General features: G+C 36.9%; 2 protein-coding genes across 2 annotated transcripts in view; both read left to right on the top strand.

The window, feature by feature from the left end:
* LOC127619535 (tubulointerstitial nephritis antigen-like) overlaps positions 1-14,870 on the top strand; it is a 36,935-nt gene that overhangs the window by 14,174 nt on the left and 7,891 nt on the right. Inside the window, exons 4-10 of the mRNA XM_052092383.1 lie at positions 1,937-2,029; positions 2,197-2,311; positions 6,785-6,908; positions 7,079-7,229; positions 8,834-9,020; positions 10,064-10,109; positions 11,638-11,761. Of these exons, the coding sequence (XP_051948343.1) occupies positions 1,937-2,029; positions 2,197-2,311; positions 6,785-6,908; positions 7,079-7,229; positions 8,834-9,020; positions 10,064-10,109; positions 11,638-11,761 (840 nt within the window). The remainder of the gene's footprint in view (positions 1-1,936; positions 2,030-2,196; positions 2,312-6,784; positions 6,909-7,078; positions 7,230-8,833; positions 9,021-10,063; positions 10,110-11,637; positions 11,762-14,870) is intronic.
* LOC127619534 (uncharacterized) overlaps positions 5,393-14,870 on the top strand; it is a 202,635-nt gene continuing 193,157 nt past the window's right edge. The window contains exon 1 of the mRNA XM_052092380.1: positions 5,393-5,396. The gene's annotated coding sequence lies outside the window, so the exon portion shown is untranslated. The remainder of the gene's footprint in view (positions 5,397-14,870) is intronic.

Below are 14,870 nucleotides of genomic sequence, written 5' to 3'. Positions count from 1 at the left end.
ATTAATTATTATTGTGAAACCACAGAAGAAGAATAAAATTATAAAGAAGGTAATTCTTCGTAAATCATGTAATTGTGACTTGTTTTTTTTTAAATGACAAAATATATTAGTAAAAATTGAAATCGCAAGAAACAAAGTTATATAAAGATATAAAGTCAAATTTGCAGAAAAAAAATTAAGACAAATAGAGTCTCACTTGCAAGATATGAAAACACAATTAGAGATATAAAGTCCCAATTACAGAAATAAAGCCACAATTGCGAGATATAGAGAAATGGAACGTAGTGGTAATTTTGTCAGGAAGACTCGTTGTAACATTCCTTAAATTATCATAATCCAGCATCTTCTTTATAACTGTCAGAGGTCAGTTATTGCTCGCCATGTGCGTTGTTTTCACCCCTCATCCACACCGTCACCATCGGTGTAAAGGAAATTATTCAGTCCTCATATTTTTTATCTCTCCTTTTCTCCCCAATTTAAAATACCCAATTCCCAATGTGCTCTAAGTCCTTGTGGTGGCATAGTGACTACCCCATTATAGTGACCACAAGGAGGTTGCTTTGGCTGGGGTCACTCAGCATGCCCTGAATTCGAATTTGTGACTCCAGGGGTGGTAGTACTCGCTGAGCTACCCAGGCCCCATTCAGTCCTCGTATTATGATTATTCTCATTTAATTTGAGTCTTTCTGGTAAGAAATAGTCACATTTGTAATTTGTCAGATATAAACTCACAATTTAGAGAAATAGTCACAATTGCAATATATATAGTCGCAATTGCAAGATATAAAGTCTCAGTTAATAGAAATAAAGTCACAATTGTGAGATATAAAGTCTCAATTAATAGAAATAAAGTCGCAATTGCTAGATAAAAAGTAGCAATTACGTGATATTGTCACAGTTTTGAGATATAAAGTCGCAATTACATAAAATAAAGTCACAGTAGTCATAGCTGTGACTATATTGTAAATGTTATATATTATAAAAATATATATTGTGCATAATAATTTTTACAGCAAGGCTGTGTGCATCACAGAGTTTGCTGTGTCATATTCCACACCATGTAACTCATCCATAGTAATGACTCTTGATTTTAAAGCCTATCTGCACTTTCACTTTTAATCCATGTTCACATGTTCCTCTCAAATGCCAGGCCTGAACCACCTCCTCTTGCACAGTCTGACTAAAAATGGATATTTCTTCAAGAGCTGCCTTAAAAGGCTCACAGTCCTAGTCCCTCTACTCTCTCTCTCTCTCTCTCTCTCTCTCTCTCTCTCTCTCTCTCTCTCTCTCTCTCTATCTGTCTATCTATATCTCTCTCATTTTGTTCCTCTTGTTTTGTCCAAATTTTTATTTCTGCTGAGCTGCTTTATTTTTTCTCTTTCTTGTTGTCTGACCTTTGTCTACATTTATTTTCTCTGTTTTAAAATACTCTTATAAACAGACCTTGCTTATTAAACAGAACATGTTTATTATTCTAAAAGTTGTAAAATGTAAAAGTTATTTCATTCAGTACTGCAATGTTAAAGTTGAAGTTATGTGGCTATTATTCTGTGTGTATTAGCTTGGAAAACATCTATATTCTAGTGTACTCCTAAACATTGACAAAATGAATATCTAATTAGATATCTACAAAAATACTACACAAATTTGTCCAATGAAATGCTCTTAGAATAAGAATGCCCCTTCCCATAATACCATCTGAAAGTCAAAGCATAGCAAATCATGGCCATGGTGTAATCAAAGCCTATTCCCTTTTTACTTTTTAAGTTATGTGCCCTTTGATATGTTCCACCTTTCAGTTTCAATAGGAAAATGGAAAAGAAAACTGCGCTCTCCATTTCAAGGGGTCTTTAAAGTACAACAAAAGTTTTTAAAAGCAGGGACTATAAAAGTGTTTGGTTCTGTTCACTGACAGTCTTTTATTCATCTCCTGCAGTACATGTGGTCATAATGGGCGTTGGGAATGTGAGTACAATGCCTGTCTGATAGAGGATGACATGATCCAGGAAATCAACAGGAGAGGTTTAGGGTAAGTTCAAGGCTTTCTCTCGTTCCTTAATGCCCGGTGTTATCCATTTAGAAAACGTACATGCTGTTATCTTATACTCTAAAATTAAAATTAAATATGTAAAAAGTGCACTAAGAAATGTTTATCCCTCTCTCCCACTCTTTCGTTTCCTGTCTTAATCTGTCCAGCTGGAGGGCAGCTAACTACAGTCAGTTCTGGGGTATGACACTGGACGAGGGTCTGCGGCACCGTCTAGGCACACAGCGCCCCTCACGGACTGTTATGAATATGAATGAAATCCAGGTGAGATTCATCTGCAGGCAATACAAATTTCCATAGTGGACTAGGCTGGATTATGCATGTAATGACCAATCTGGTCTTGGTGCTGGTCTAACTGGTGACCATATCAAACAGCATGTTTGGCGAGGCTGGTTGACTGAAGAAGTCTTGCTGGTGACCAACACCCAAAACATAAATTATGCTGTTGACCAGCAATGCACTGCAAAAAATAATAGTAGTTTTGTCTTGTTTGACAGTTTAACATTCTTAAAAAAAATCAAATTTTCTTGAGAAGCAAATCTGTGTAAGATATTAGAACTTGTTTTCAGTATATCTTGAATTATTTTACTTTCCCCATTGACAAATTATTTTTGTATGCATAATTATTTCAAAATTTTATTTGATTTATGCTTAAACTGGGGGGTAAAGTTTGCCAATTGGGTAAATAAAAGTTATTTTAATATAAATTATTTTAAAACAAGAACTTTACTGGAAAGCAAAAAAAAAATGATTAAGAAAAAGTATTTTTGCAATGTGCTGGTCTTTTCAATGGGGAGGGTCAATGAGGGGTTGACATTTTGCATCACAGTCGTAATGGCATGTGAAAGAGACAGTTACAGATGAGATTATCTTTTTATTCATCTGATGTTTATGCATTGATCGCTTTTTACCATAACAGTCTTCAGTGTTATGCGGTTTGCCCTTAGGGGTCATCAAAGCAAGAATAAGTGGTAGGATTAAAAAATCTGACTATTGTTTGATCTTTGTAATGCATCAGCTCCTTGTAGTGCAGTGTGATTCAGTGAATGAGAGCATTTGAATGGTCAGTTGCACTTATATCCTGTTTGTGACCATCTGGCCGTGCTCTATTTGATGTGGCTTACTGAGGCTTTCAGGCTTTATCTGCAGAAAGCTGCTCGTGATCTACACCAACACGCTGCATAAGAGACCATCTCACAATCAGAGAATGCTAGAAATGAGAGAGAGAGAGAGAGAGAGAGAGAGATAGGGGCACTTCCATGACTAGATAGGGGCCCATACCCTTATTTTCCTCCCTCTTTCCTTTTCTCTTCAGCCCACATCCTCCAACACGTCTCCACCTGTGTGTGGCACTAGAGTAAAGTCCCACAAAATTCTGATAAAAGCCATTATCACTTTCTGCCCTAAAACACACTCATAATCACTCTACATCATGCATTCTAATGAGTGAGCTGAGTGCTGCACACACACACACACACACACACACACACACACACAGAGTGCCCATGGCATGGGTAACTCACACATCTGTGAGAACAGCATGAATTTAGACAGATATGTACACATTTTGGAGCAGCATATACTGCTCTAACCACATATTGCCTGGATTTCAAGTGCATGGCTGTGTAAGCGGAGAGCACGGGCGGTAGATTGGCCTGCCTGCAGTGCTGACCTGAGAATGTGTGATGCATTATGAAGCACACCAGACGGCAACAAAGACCCTGTACAATTGTGCAGCTAAAGACCTACATAATGAATGAATGGGGGAAAATTCCACTTTCTAAACTTAAAAAACTAGTGTTTTCAGTGCCCAAATGCTTAATAAGTGTTATTAAAAGAAATGGTGATGTTTCACAGTAGTCAACTCTCGACTGTCCCAACTCGTTCATGAATGATTCGTTCATTTTGAACAAATCTTTTATATGACTCGGATGAACGAGTAGTCTCAGAGAGTGATAGCTATGCATGTGCAAAATCTTGTTCATTTTGCAAGGGGACAGCTCTGTACAGGAAACAGAACTGATTAGTTCACCTCCCGAGTCGGCCTTTGGGTACAAGTGGTTCACTGACAGCCGCAAAGTCTCTGTATTGCAAACAGACGTTCCTTAATACTTCTTAATGCTCCCTACAAGCAGTTTGAGATGCTTTATTTTTACCCTTACAGTTACTGTGTTTCTGGTCACTAATTTTAGCTTGTTTATTTCTTGCAATTCATAACTTTTTGAATATTTCTGTCATTATATTTTTTTCCCATGCCACTGAATCTGGTAATAAACTGTATTTTTTTTTTTACTTTGTATGACTTTTATCTTCTCGTCAGAAAATGTCATAGACTACAAGAGCTATAAGGAAACCCAATATTATTTACTTGTTGATTGAGTTGACTTTAAATAAACTGTCATTTATTGTTCCTTCATGATGCATCCCCTCATTGTATTGTTTATTTATTTCTTCTTATGTTCTTGTGGGGAATAGACCCTACAATTTTACACTAATTTTACACTTGGGATAAAATATCATCTCAATACTTCCTGCATGAAATACATGAAAATAATTCATCCTGTGGATTCATGTGATTTTAAAAAGTCATTTATTGCAATACTGACATGTACTAATCGTGATACAAACAACTGCATCACAATGACTGAGCTGTAAAGAAAAAAAAAAGAAAAAAGACCAGTAATTGTCATTCGTGAATGAGCGCTGAGACTGGAGGTCACGTGCCAAATGAACGAAGACACAGATCTGAACTCCGAAGACTGACTCGGGAGGTGAACTAATCAATTCTGTTTTCTGTCATGTGATGAATGAAATTACTTGAAAAAAGATTATTTAATTTTGCTGAATGAGATTCAAAGATCCAAGTCAGTAAAATGATCCGATCTTCCCATCACTTTGTGTTGCAAAAAAATCTGATTTGAAATTACCGTACATTTCCAAAAAACAAGGAAAATCACAAGGAAAAACATCATATTATGTGTAGTTGTAGTGCTTTCAATATAGCAAAGGGTGATTTATAATTTACAAATCACTTTTTTTTATTAGCATTTTTCATACAGTCACAACTGTTTCAGAATTGGGGTTGTAAATAATGGCAAACCGTAGATGTCTATTGTTGTAATACCATGAAAAGCTAATCATAAATGCTGCAGACTAGCCTTAACCTTTCTCTTTTGGGAGAAACTTTTAAACAACTTTTTCGATCCTGTCAAAAAAGACCCGGTTAAGTACAATACATATGCAGCACCTGCCTTTTGATTAAAACATGAACATTGCCTGTTTTTAACAGCATTTTATCTGAAAAAAGCACCACCTACAGTTTATAGATATATGTATCAAAGGCATTACAGTTCTTTTACAGTAGATATACAGTAAACCATTTGGATAAAAAGAGATGATAATTGGAATACTTAGAATTTGTATCTGTTTGAAACAAATCCCATAGACTTCCACTGAAAAGGTCCCCACACATATCTTGGGATCAGGATCGTAGAGGTTGTAGAGACTTGCAGATGGTCTCTTTTGATTTGGGCCAGTAAGCAACCATATTGTAACCACTTAGTAATGCCCTAGTAACCACCTAGCAACACCCTATCAATGCCCCAGTAATCACCCAAAACACCCTGACACTGCATATAGTGTCACAAGTATCATACAAATTAAATTATTATTATTATTATTATTTATTTTTTACTTTTTCACCGATTCAATGTTGTGGAGAGTCCAAAGGCATCAAAGTTCAATATTAAGATTAGTTTTTCACAGTTTTTAACTCTCTATAACCAAAACATAACTGAGAATTGAGTTAACCTAAACCCTAATTCAAATAGTTTTTTTGTTGTTGCTTATTTTTCAATTGAGGACGTCCCCCAATGTACAGATTTGGCAACTGGCGAGATTTAACTTCTAGAATCAATTTAATCCCCAAAGTATCTAAGAAAATATACATAGCCCTTACAGAAACGTTTTTGCCTTTTAGTATGTTTATTAAGCTGTTTGACCCCACAATATACCTGTATGTAAATGAAGCTTTTACTCGCCTCATGGGGACATTCTCTTTTATTTGTGAGTGCTCACCTTTAGCACTGGGTCAAATATAGCTGCAAGCTGTAGCCCTAGAGGGGCCCTTTAATGACCACAATTTACCACTGCAACTTGGGTCACTTAACAAGCACCTGCATTCCACTGTTTCATAGCTGGTAGTTGTCAGGGAGAATCATGACAATATCAAAGGCTGGAATGTGGGAGGACAGCTGGAGCAGCTGTATATTACCAAAGAGGGAGAGGTGCACAGAAGCCTGCTGCATAATTTTGTATATTAGAAAGTGTAAATGAATTATTCAGGCCTTATGAAATTTTAAGGTGAGAATCGTGAATAAAAATGACTGCATAGATTTATAAATTTTTTTTAAATAAAAGACTTTTGGGATTATTCAAATTTTTATAAAAAAATGCAATTAAAAATTACAATTACATAACCATTCAAAATCGTGTATTTTGCTCATACAAATCTTGGACTTTGGAAATCCAGACTTCATAACATCCATTATGAGGCCCTGTGAAGAGAATCCATAGGGGAATAATTATTTTATGTCACCACTTCCTAAATCACACCATTGATGCATTTATGGAAAACTGCATTGTGTGTAATTGTATTATTTTTGGAGATTTATGTACAGATAAGCCACAGGATGTTCTGAAGTTAAAAAGCACAAATTCTTGATTAATATTCTGTAGATGAACATGAATGGAAACGATCATCTGCCAGCTAACTTCAATGCAGCAGACAAATGGCCTGGCAAAATCCATGAGCCCCTGGACCAGGGCAACTGTAATGCATCCTGGGCCTTCTCAACCGCAGGTGAGCCAGACAATACATAGCACAGAGCACAGCATTCAGAGCCAAGAACATAGCTGAATAAAGTATACACAGTTAAGTGTTTTGAGTGTGTGTAATATTACTATAATATGTACTATACTAAGGTTCTTTTGTCCTTCCTCTTATATCTGAACCTTCTGACTTACTCCTAGCTGTTGCATCAGACCGGATCGCTATTCAATCAATGGGTCACATGACCCCTCAGCTCTCCCCTCAGAATCTGATTTCCTGTGACACGCGTCACCAGGATGGCTGCACCGGTGGCCGTATCGATGGAGCTTGGTGGTACCTAAGGCGAAGAGGGTAATTTACTACATATATTTTGCCTAACGTCAAATAGAACACCAAATTTAAAGTGGTTCACCAAGTGCGTAGCAGCTTCGGGGGACACGTCCCCCACACTCTTTAAAAAGGTGATTTTGGTCCCCCACACTATTTCAAGCTAAACCATACCAAGTCCAAATGGTGGATTTGTATACAGTATTCTTTGCGTTATGTTACTTTGGGCTGATTGAGCGGCCATCCAGCCAATCACAGGTGAGTTTCATGAGCCAAAACTACCCTTAAATAAAAGTCAGTCTAATCAATGCGGCTCTGTTCATTTCTACAAAGTTGCTTTCAACAATGCTCATTCATCCATGTTTTTTATCTGCATTGATATTGATCTAAATTAATAATATAGAGATGAGGAACACACGCATGAGTATTACAGTATTTATTGGCATATCGATCTTGATTGGCAGCATTATGTGAAATGCACTGCAGAAAAAAAAAACAAAGGACAATCCACACATTTTTAAACTCACAACAGAGTTTATATCAATGCATGAGTCGTCATTATGTTAAGACTGCTACACCCCTGGGTTCATCTTTAACCTCTGTTTAAAGAACATGCCCGTTGCCCAGATGTCATTTATGCAATACTTCTCTAAGGGTCTATTTACACTTGGTCAATTCATGACACTTGACTAATTGGATTGCTATTTTATTGGGTGTGCACATTCCATTTTACACTTAAACATCATAAATATGTCTCAGCAACACTTACTGAGCACTTTATTAGGGACACTATGGTCCTAATAAATTGCCAGATATGGTCTTCTACTGTTGTAATCCATCTGCCTCAAGGTTTGACATGTTGTGCATTCTGAGATACTATTCTGCTCACTACAATTGTACAGAGTGGTTATCTGAGTTATTGTAATCTTTCTGTCAGCTCGAACCAATGTCTGGACATTCTCCATTTGCCTCTCTCATCAACAAGCCATATCCATCTGCAGAACTGCCGCTCACTGGATGTTTTTTGTTTTTGGCATCAATCTGAGTAAACTCTAGAGACTGTTGTGTGTGAAAATCACGGGAGATCAGCAGTTACAGAAATACTCAAACCAACCTGTCTGGCATCATCAATCATGACACTGACCAAATCACCGAGATAATTTTCCCCCATTCTGATGGTTGATTTGAATATTAACTGAAGCTTCTGACCCATATTTGCATGATTTTATGCATTGCACTGCTGCCACACAATTGGCCGATTAGATAATCACATGAATAACAGGTGTATATATGTTCCTAATAAAGTGCTCAGCGAGTGTAAATATGTCTACTATTCCTCAATAAATTTAAGATATAATGGATTTCACGTCTGTGAGGATGCTAATATGGGTATTTCAACTCTGATTTTGACATTTTGAGAGAGTTTCTGGTGTCAGAATAGCTTTCTGTGGGTATTTTTGAGACATTAATCATTTAGAATGTATGTGATACTGCCCTATTTAATATGTTTATATATAATAATTAATATGCAATGCTTTCCACACAATACACTCTTTACAAGATATCTAAGAGATGTATGAATGCTAACTACGATGATTTAATTATCTGTTTCTTCCTTTGTCTCTCAGGGTAGTGACAGAGGATTGCTACCCCTTCTCTCCACCCCAGCAAACCCCTGCTGAGGTCAGCCGATGTATGATGCAGAGTCGAGCAGTGGGCAGAGGAAAGAGACAGGCCACAGCACACTGTCCCAACAGCCACAGCTACCACAATGATATCTATCAGTCAACCCCACCATACAGGCTGTCTTCTAATGTAAGCAAACTGACCACTCTAATTAGGACAATACCTTTGCAACAGATTTAAGGTTAGGGTATTGCATTTACCTCCGCAAACCTTCCCATTCAAGAGATTCTCCTAAGTTTCAAGCAATATGCTGGTTGCAATTGTTTGGGGTCCCTGAGTCTGTAAAGGTTAAAAACATATGATCTTACACATTCTGGATTTTAAGCTCACCATCCTAAATAATTAATTCTGGTGACATTTCAAAAGAAGGCAGTAGAAATCATACATTCCTGTTTTCCTTCTATTTCACTACAGGTTTATGTGCAATCAAGTGTCCTGTGTGTTGCTCTGAAATATTTGCATGTCTTTTTGAGGTTATAGAATTACACCCTCTCTAAAACATGAATAACTCTTCTGGTATAATACCAATAGCTAGTGTCAGTTATTTACTGTTTTTCAATCACACCCAGCATCTGTGTGCATTTCTGTTCTTATTTCGTCATCAGTCAAGACCCATCAACCCAAAGCCACAGGGAGAAATAACTCAGCAACTGTCTGGAGAGACATGTCATAAGTAGTCATGTCATAGTTGAACATATTCTTTCCCCAAGCTATATCCCACCACCCATTTGTCTTGTTTAATGCATAGTCAACTTTATATTCATACATATAAACATACTTACATCATATAGAGATCCAGATGCCACACAGGAAAGTGTTTAAAATAAAGACTGGTTCATTCAAAACTCAAGTAAATTGAATTTTAGACACAATTTGACGAGTTATTTTGTTTGTTTTGCTCCACTAATTTATATAGTTCCAAAAAAGCCAAAACAGAATCAATCTTTGTTTGTCGCAGAGCAACACATGGACTGACAGCCTGTCTGAAAGACACAAGAGGAGTGATATAAACAGTAAAGTGTTCCAGTGCTGTTATACTAAATATCAGCATGTACGATCAGATAAGAGGAGCGGAACTAACTGTTGTATAATGTGTATTAGAGTGTAAGATGCTGTTCAGTTTAGCTTGTTGAACTCACTGTGACATGTATATTCTGCTCTCTCGCTCACAGGAGAAGGAGATTATGAAAGAGATTATGGATAATGGCCCTGTACAAGGTATGGATTTCTCCAGAAGTGTTTATCCATGTAGTTGCTTGTGCAAGACTGTGAGCCTGAGGATAAGAATGGTTAAAATACTTTATGAATACTGTAAACAACTACCAATCTTTGCATTATGTATTATTATTCTCTCATAGACATCAATAAAGCATTCGGTTTGTATAAAAGGCCTTGAGCTTTAGCTCTAAAGTTGTCACATGTTCACTAAATTCTTGACAGAAATCCCCTAGAGTAATATGATAAGGTGTGTGGTAGAGAGAGGCTGTAATGAATGGGTGTGTGTCTGTGTAGAGTTATTCAGGGGTGTTCCATGATCCTGTGACAGTGTTCTGTTGTATTGTCCCAGAGAGGAGTGAACTCTGGCTTTACGCCAGTTTTAATTTCTAATCTTTACAAAAATTATTTCTAACCTCTGGCTCATATTTAGACATCAGAAATGAAAGGATTGTCTTTGTGTGTGTGAGTGTGTGCTTATTTTTACTATGTTTCTGTGCTGTGCATTTGCCTATGTTTGAGCTGAGCGTCCCTTAGCGATGTCTTGTAAAACTTAAAGGGCCAGAGGGTACAGGTAAAACAAAATGTAAATATAAAAACACACACAGCCTTGCCATGCTGGTTAAGCTGAACTGTTTTGATTGTGTAAGAGTGGTTTTGGGCACTTTTCATTTGGCCAACCAGCTGAAACCCACCTTTACCAGGCTAGAAGACCAGTTATAGTTAGACCAAGGAAAGATCACCCAACAATTAAAATCCTTTCATTTACTTACCTCATGCTGGTTCAAACTTTCTCTCTTCCATGGAAAATTACATGTTAAGCAGAATGTAATGGCCTAAGTTACCATTTATTTTCATTGCATTTGATTTATTTATTTATTTTTACATACAATGAAAGTGTATTGAGACGGAGGCTGTCATTCTTCCTTTTGTGTTACATGGAAGAAAGATAGTCATACGGTATGATGCTAACCATTTAACACCATCTTAGCCAGGCTAGATCAGCTTAAACCAGCTAAGACCAGAAAATCATATTGGCTGGTTTAATCTGTTTTTTGTTTTAGTGGGGAATGCAAGTTTCTTCTTAACTTTCCAGAAATGTGTGCCTAGCTGGTTTTACTTTACTTCCTGTCATGTGAAGTTGATCTCATTTGAACAATACAATTGCAGTAGCAGTGACTTTGATCTCACTTTGATCTGCTAGGGAACAAGATTTTTGGGTGTGCTTGTGGGATATTATGTAATTGGGCTTTTAAAGCCACCATAGTATTTCCCACAGTATGACTGTATGTGATAAGAATGAATGATCAGCTTTTAAACATTGATGGCATCTAAATGTCAAAGATCATTCTTTGCATTAAACCACAATGCCATTCAAAGTTAAATGCCAGTTTGACAGTTTTAGACATAATTTCAAAGCTTCTACAATTCACAGTAAATCGCTTTGCATTGTATTTCAAAACTGTACTTACAAATACGTCACCATTCTGTGCATAATGTGTCTGTCTACTGTTTGATTTTTACCCTTTAGCCATCATGGATGTCCATGAGGATTTCTTTGTGTATAAGAATGGAATTTACAGATATTCAGATGTGAATTACCACAAATCACCACAGTACCGCAAACATGCAGCACACTCCGTCAGGATAATAGGGTAAGACTACTAGTTTCCCACAGCCTGTAACATTTCATTTTCAATGGTGAAAACAGAAGAATAATTGTTTGACAATGTTTCTTTAGCACCCTCTTCCCTCCCAGGGGTGATAGACCTGAGCTTTTATAGGGCGGGCACTCTGGTTCAGATTTGTGTCTCTCGACTAATTTAAAGGGTTCATCTGGTACACCAATAACCTACTATACATCACAATAATATGAAGTAAATCTTAAGATTAAATGTAACTGTTTGTGAATATGAAGTAACCCTCTAATTGCTGAACTTAACTGTTTAAGACAATATACCCTTTAATTTAAATAAATTAATAAATAAACTCAGCAAATTCCAATTAGAATAACCAATTCACAAGATTTATTAAAGAGAAAAAATATGAAATTAGATAAAAATAAACAGGAATAATAACCTTAAACATTGAAAATAATATAAATAAAATGAATAAAACTTATTGACTTTGAATTAACAATTTCACAGCCTGAACCTAGGCTAATACACACTAGTAATACTGCAATTCAGGTTTTAAACATTCTTTTTGACTGTTTTCACCGACCACAGCTGAAAAAGGAAATATACGTTTGGTATAACACTTCACAGGTAAGAGCAAATAAAATGTCTCTCAATACATAACACACTTGGTGTTTACTGGCCCCTGTGGCCACGAAACAGGGGCTGGTTGCAACAGCTGTGCTTAAGTTCAAATGTAGCCTAGTTGTGGCGTAAATTGACACTAAGTCCCAATTTACTCACAACTAAATATTTGAGCGTTGCACCATTAACTTTTGGTAGGACGTATAAATGATATATTTACGGAAGCCTCCGTCCAGGAGTAGCCTAACTGATGAAATAAATAAAACATCAGTAATTTCATATTTTTGTTGACAGACTCCAACCATTTCGACATACAATATGATGTTGATATTTACATTTATGAGAGAGAGAAAAAAAATCTTCCTTTTAAGACACTCTTCAGGATGAAACTGATCTAACGGTGCCGTTTTCAGGATGCGTCTCCTGGTGTCAAGTTTCAATATATATGAAATATATAAGATATTAAAATTAATAAATGTCTATTTTCCCAGACTGTTGTATTCGTATATTATCACCCCTTATTTATTTTAGATACAATTTATTTGTTGATACAATTTATACCTATTTATTTACACAGGACAAATATACTAGTTATCAAATGTACTTTTATTATGGATCTTATTTTAATTGGGATTTAATTTATTACAGCTGACAGTTACGTGAGCAAACAAGGTTTGAACATCAACCGTAACGAGATAACTGAGTAACTGAAATGCATGGATTTATAACACTACACATTTTTGAAGACTGCTTATTTTATCAATTAAGGCAAACGTCATATTATGTCCAGTTAAGTCTTGCCTTAAGAACAGGTGGTGCAACCAAATTAAACACTAACTTAGTTACAAACGAACTAGTAGTTACTAAGCCCTTAGTGTGAACTTTACGTCTCAACTTAAGTGAGACCTTATTCGCAGAGCTGGTGCAACCATACCCAGGGCGCTATAGGATGTCAATTCTGGATGAGTATCCCGGTTCATTATCACCATGTTTGACGATGATGAGGGAAACAGCAAGGTATTATAGTCCACACACAAACTGTGTTTTTAAAATGCTCTGTACAATTACACTTAGGCCTATCTAACTATAGTTCATCTGACACTCACTCCTGAATTAGCGAAAACACTGAGATGAATTCATTCAACTGTCATTCCTTTTGAACAGAAAAAAATTATTAAATAAAATACATCAACAAAATGCTGAAGAACCCTTGTCAACACTCTGATAGCAAATAAATAAATTCTGTTCGGATTATCGCAATTCACACGCCGCGTTTCGTGAACGCATACACTCCGTCTTCATCGCATAATTTTTTTCTCACACAAATGCGCTCACCACTCCCCTCCCCCAAACTCACAGAAACCAATAATGGATAAAATCCACCAGGATATAAAATGGGACTAATGACTTATTCACCTATGAATAAAGTGTTAACTAACTTGTTTGCAAACCACACGAGTACTTCACATCCAAACAGGGGTCACTCAAAGGGACATGTATCCAAATATATACTTAATTTTGTAAACTCCGTACTTTTTTTTTATTGCTGGCAGACAAAACACCTGGATGACTGGCCTGCAAGCCCCGCCCCCAGACACACGCCCCTAGATCACTTTGTCTGGTTTCGCTTTCTCAGTCATCACCCTAATAGCATTTCAGCTGTAATTGTGAACTCATTACTCCCTTTTTCAGTCTGGAATGTGATTTAACAGAAAGAACAGATTGAATTAGTCCACTGCTCTAAGAAGTAACCTCTCATTTACTTATTAAGGATGCAATTAAGGACTGATTAAAGAATATTTGGTTTAATTCAATCAACAATTAGGTTACTTTAAATTAAATCAAGTTTAAATCAGATTACGTTGTTCATAAAAGTAATTTAAAATAAGGACAAAACACAATTAGGAGGACTTTTTCTCCCAGGACTGTTTTTGGTAACCTTGTCAGTGGGTGTTTGCATTGGTCTGTCTGAGCGGTTGTTAAGTCTGACCTGCTGCTATTGACTGTGAGAGAGATATGCTTCACTTGTGACGGTGAAAATCTGTCTGAAACCTGGCTTTTCTCCCAGCCTTCTGTCACTCGCTGACTCTGCGGTTCTTGCACTGCTCTAGACGCTCGGAGGATGCTGGCGCTATAGAGTTGTTATATGGGGGCATTGGCAGTGTTTTTACTGGGAAAATCCCACCACGATGCATTACGCTAAGCCCAGGGCCTGGGAAAGTTTGTGGAAAGCTCATTGATGTTCAATGTAATGGAAATGGCTTTGTTCAACAGGCTGATCCCACATCCACAATGCAGACAGCAAGGCCTAAACCCACAGCAGGTCAGGGGCTGATTCTGTCAGTGTACAGAGCTGAAGATAGAAAACATGGTGAGATAAGGCCACAGCAGAGGTGCAACCCATGTTTTTCCTGGCTTTGCCAAATGCACAGCCACCAGCTTTGGCCATCAAAAAGTGTTGTACTTTCACGAATAGGATACAAAATAGGGCAAACAAGTCTTG

The sequence above is a fragment of the Xyrauchen texanus genome, chromosome 26 (genome assembly GCF_025860055.1).
Source record: "Xyrauchen texanus isolate HMW12.3.18 chromosome 26, RBS_HiC_50CHRs, whole genome shotgun sequence".
NCBI classification, from domain to species: Eukaryota; Metazoa; Chordata; class Actinopteri; order Cypriniformes; family Catostomidae; genus Xyrauchen; species Xyrauchen texanus.
This window is presented reverse-complemented; position numbering and strand designations above follow the sequence as displayed.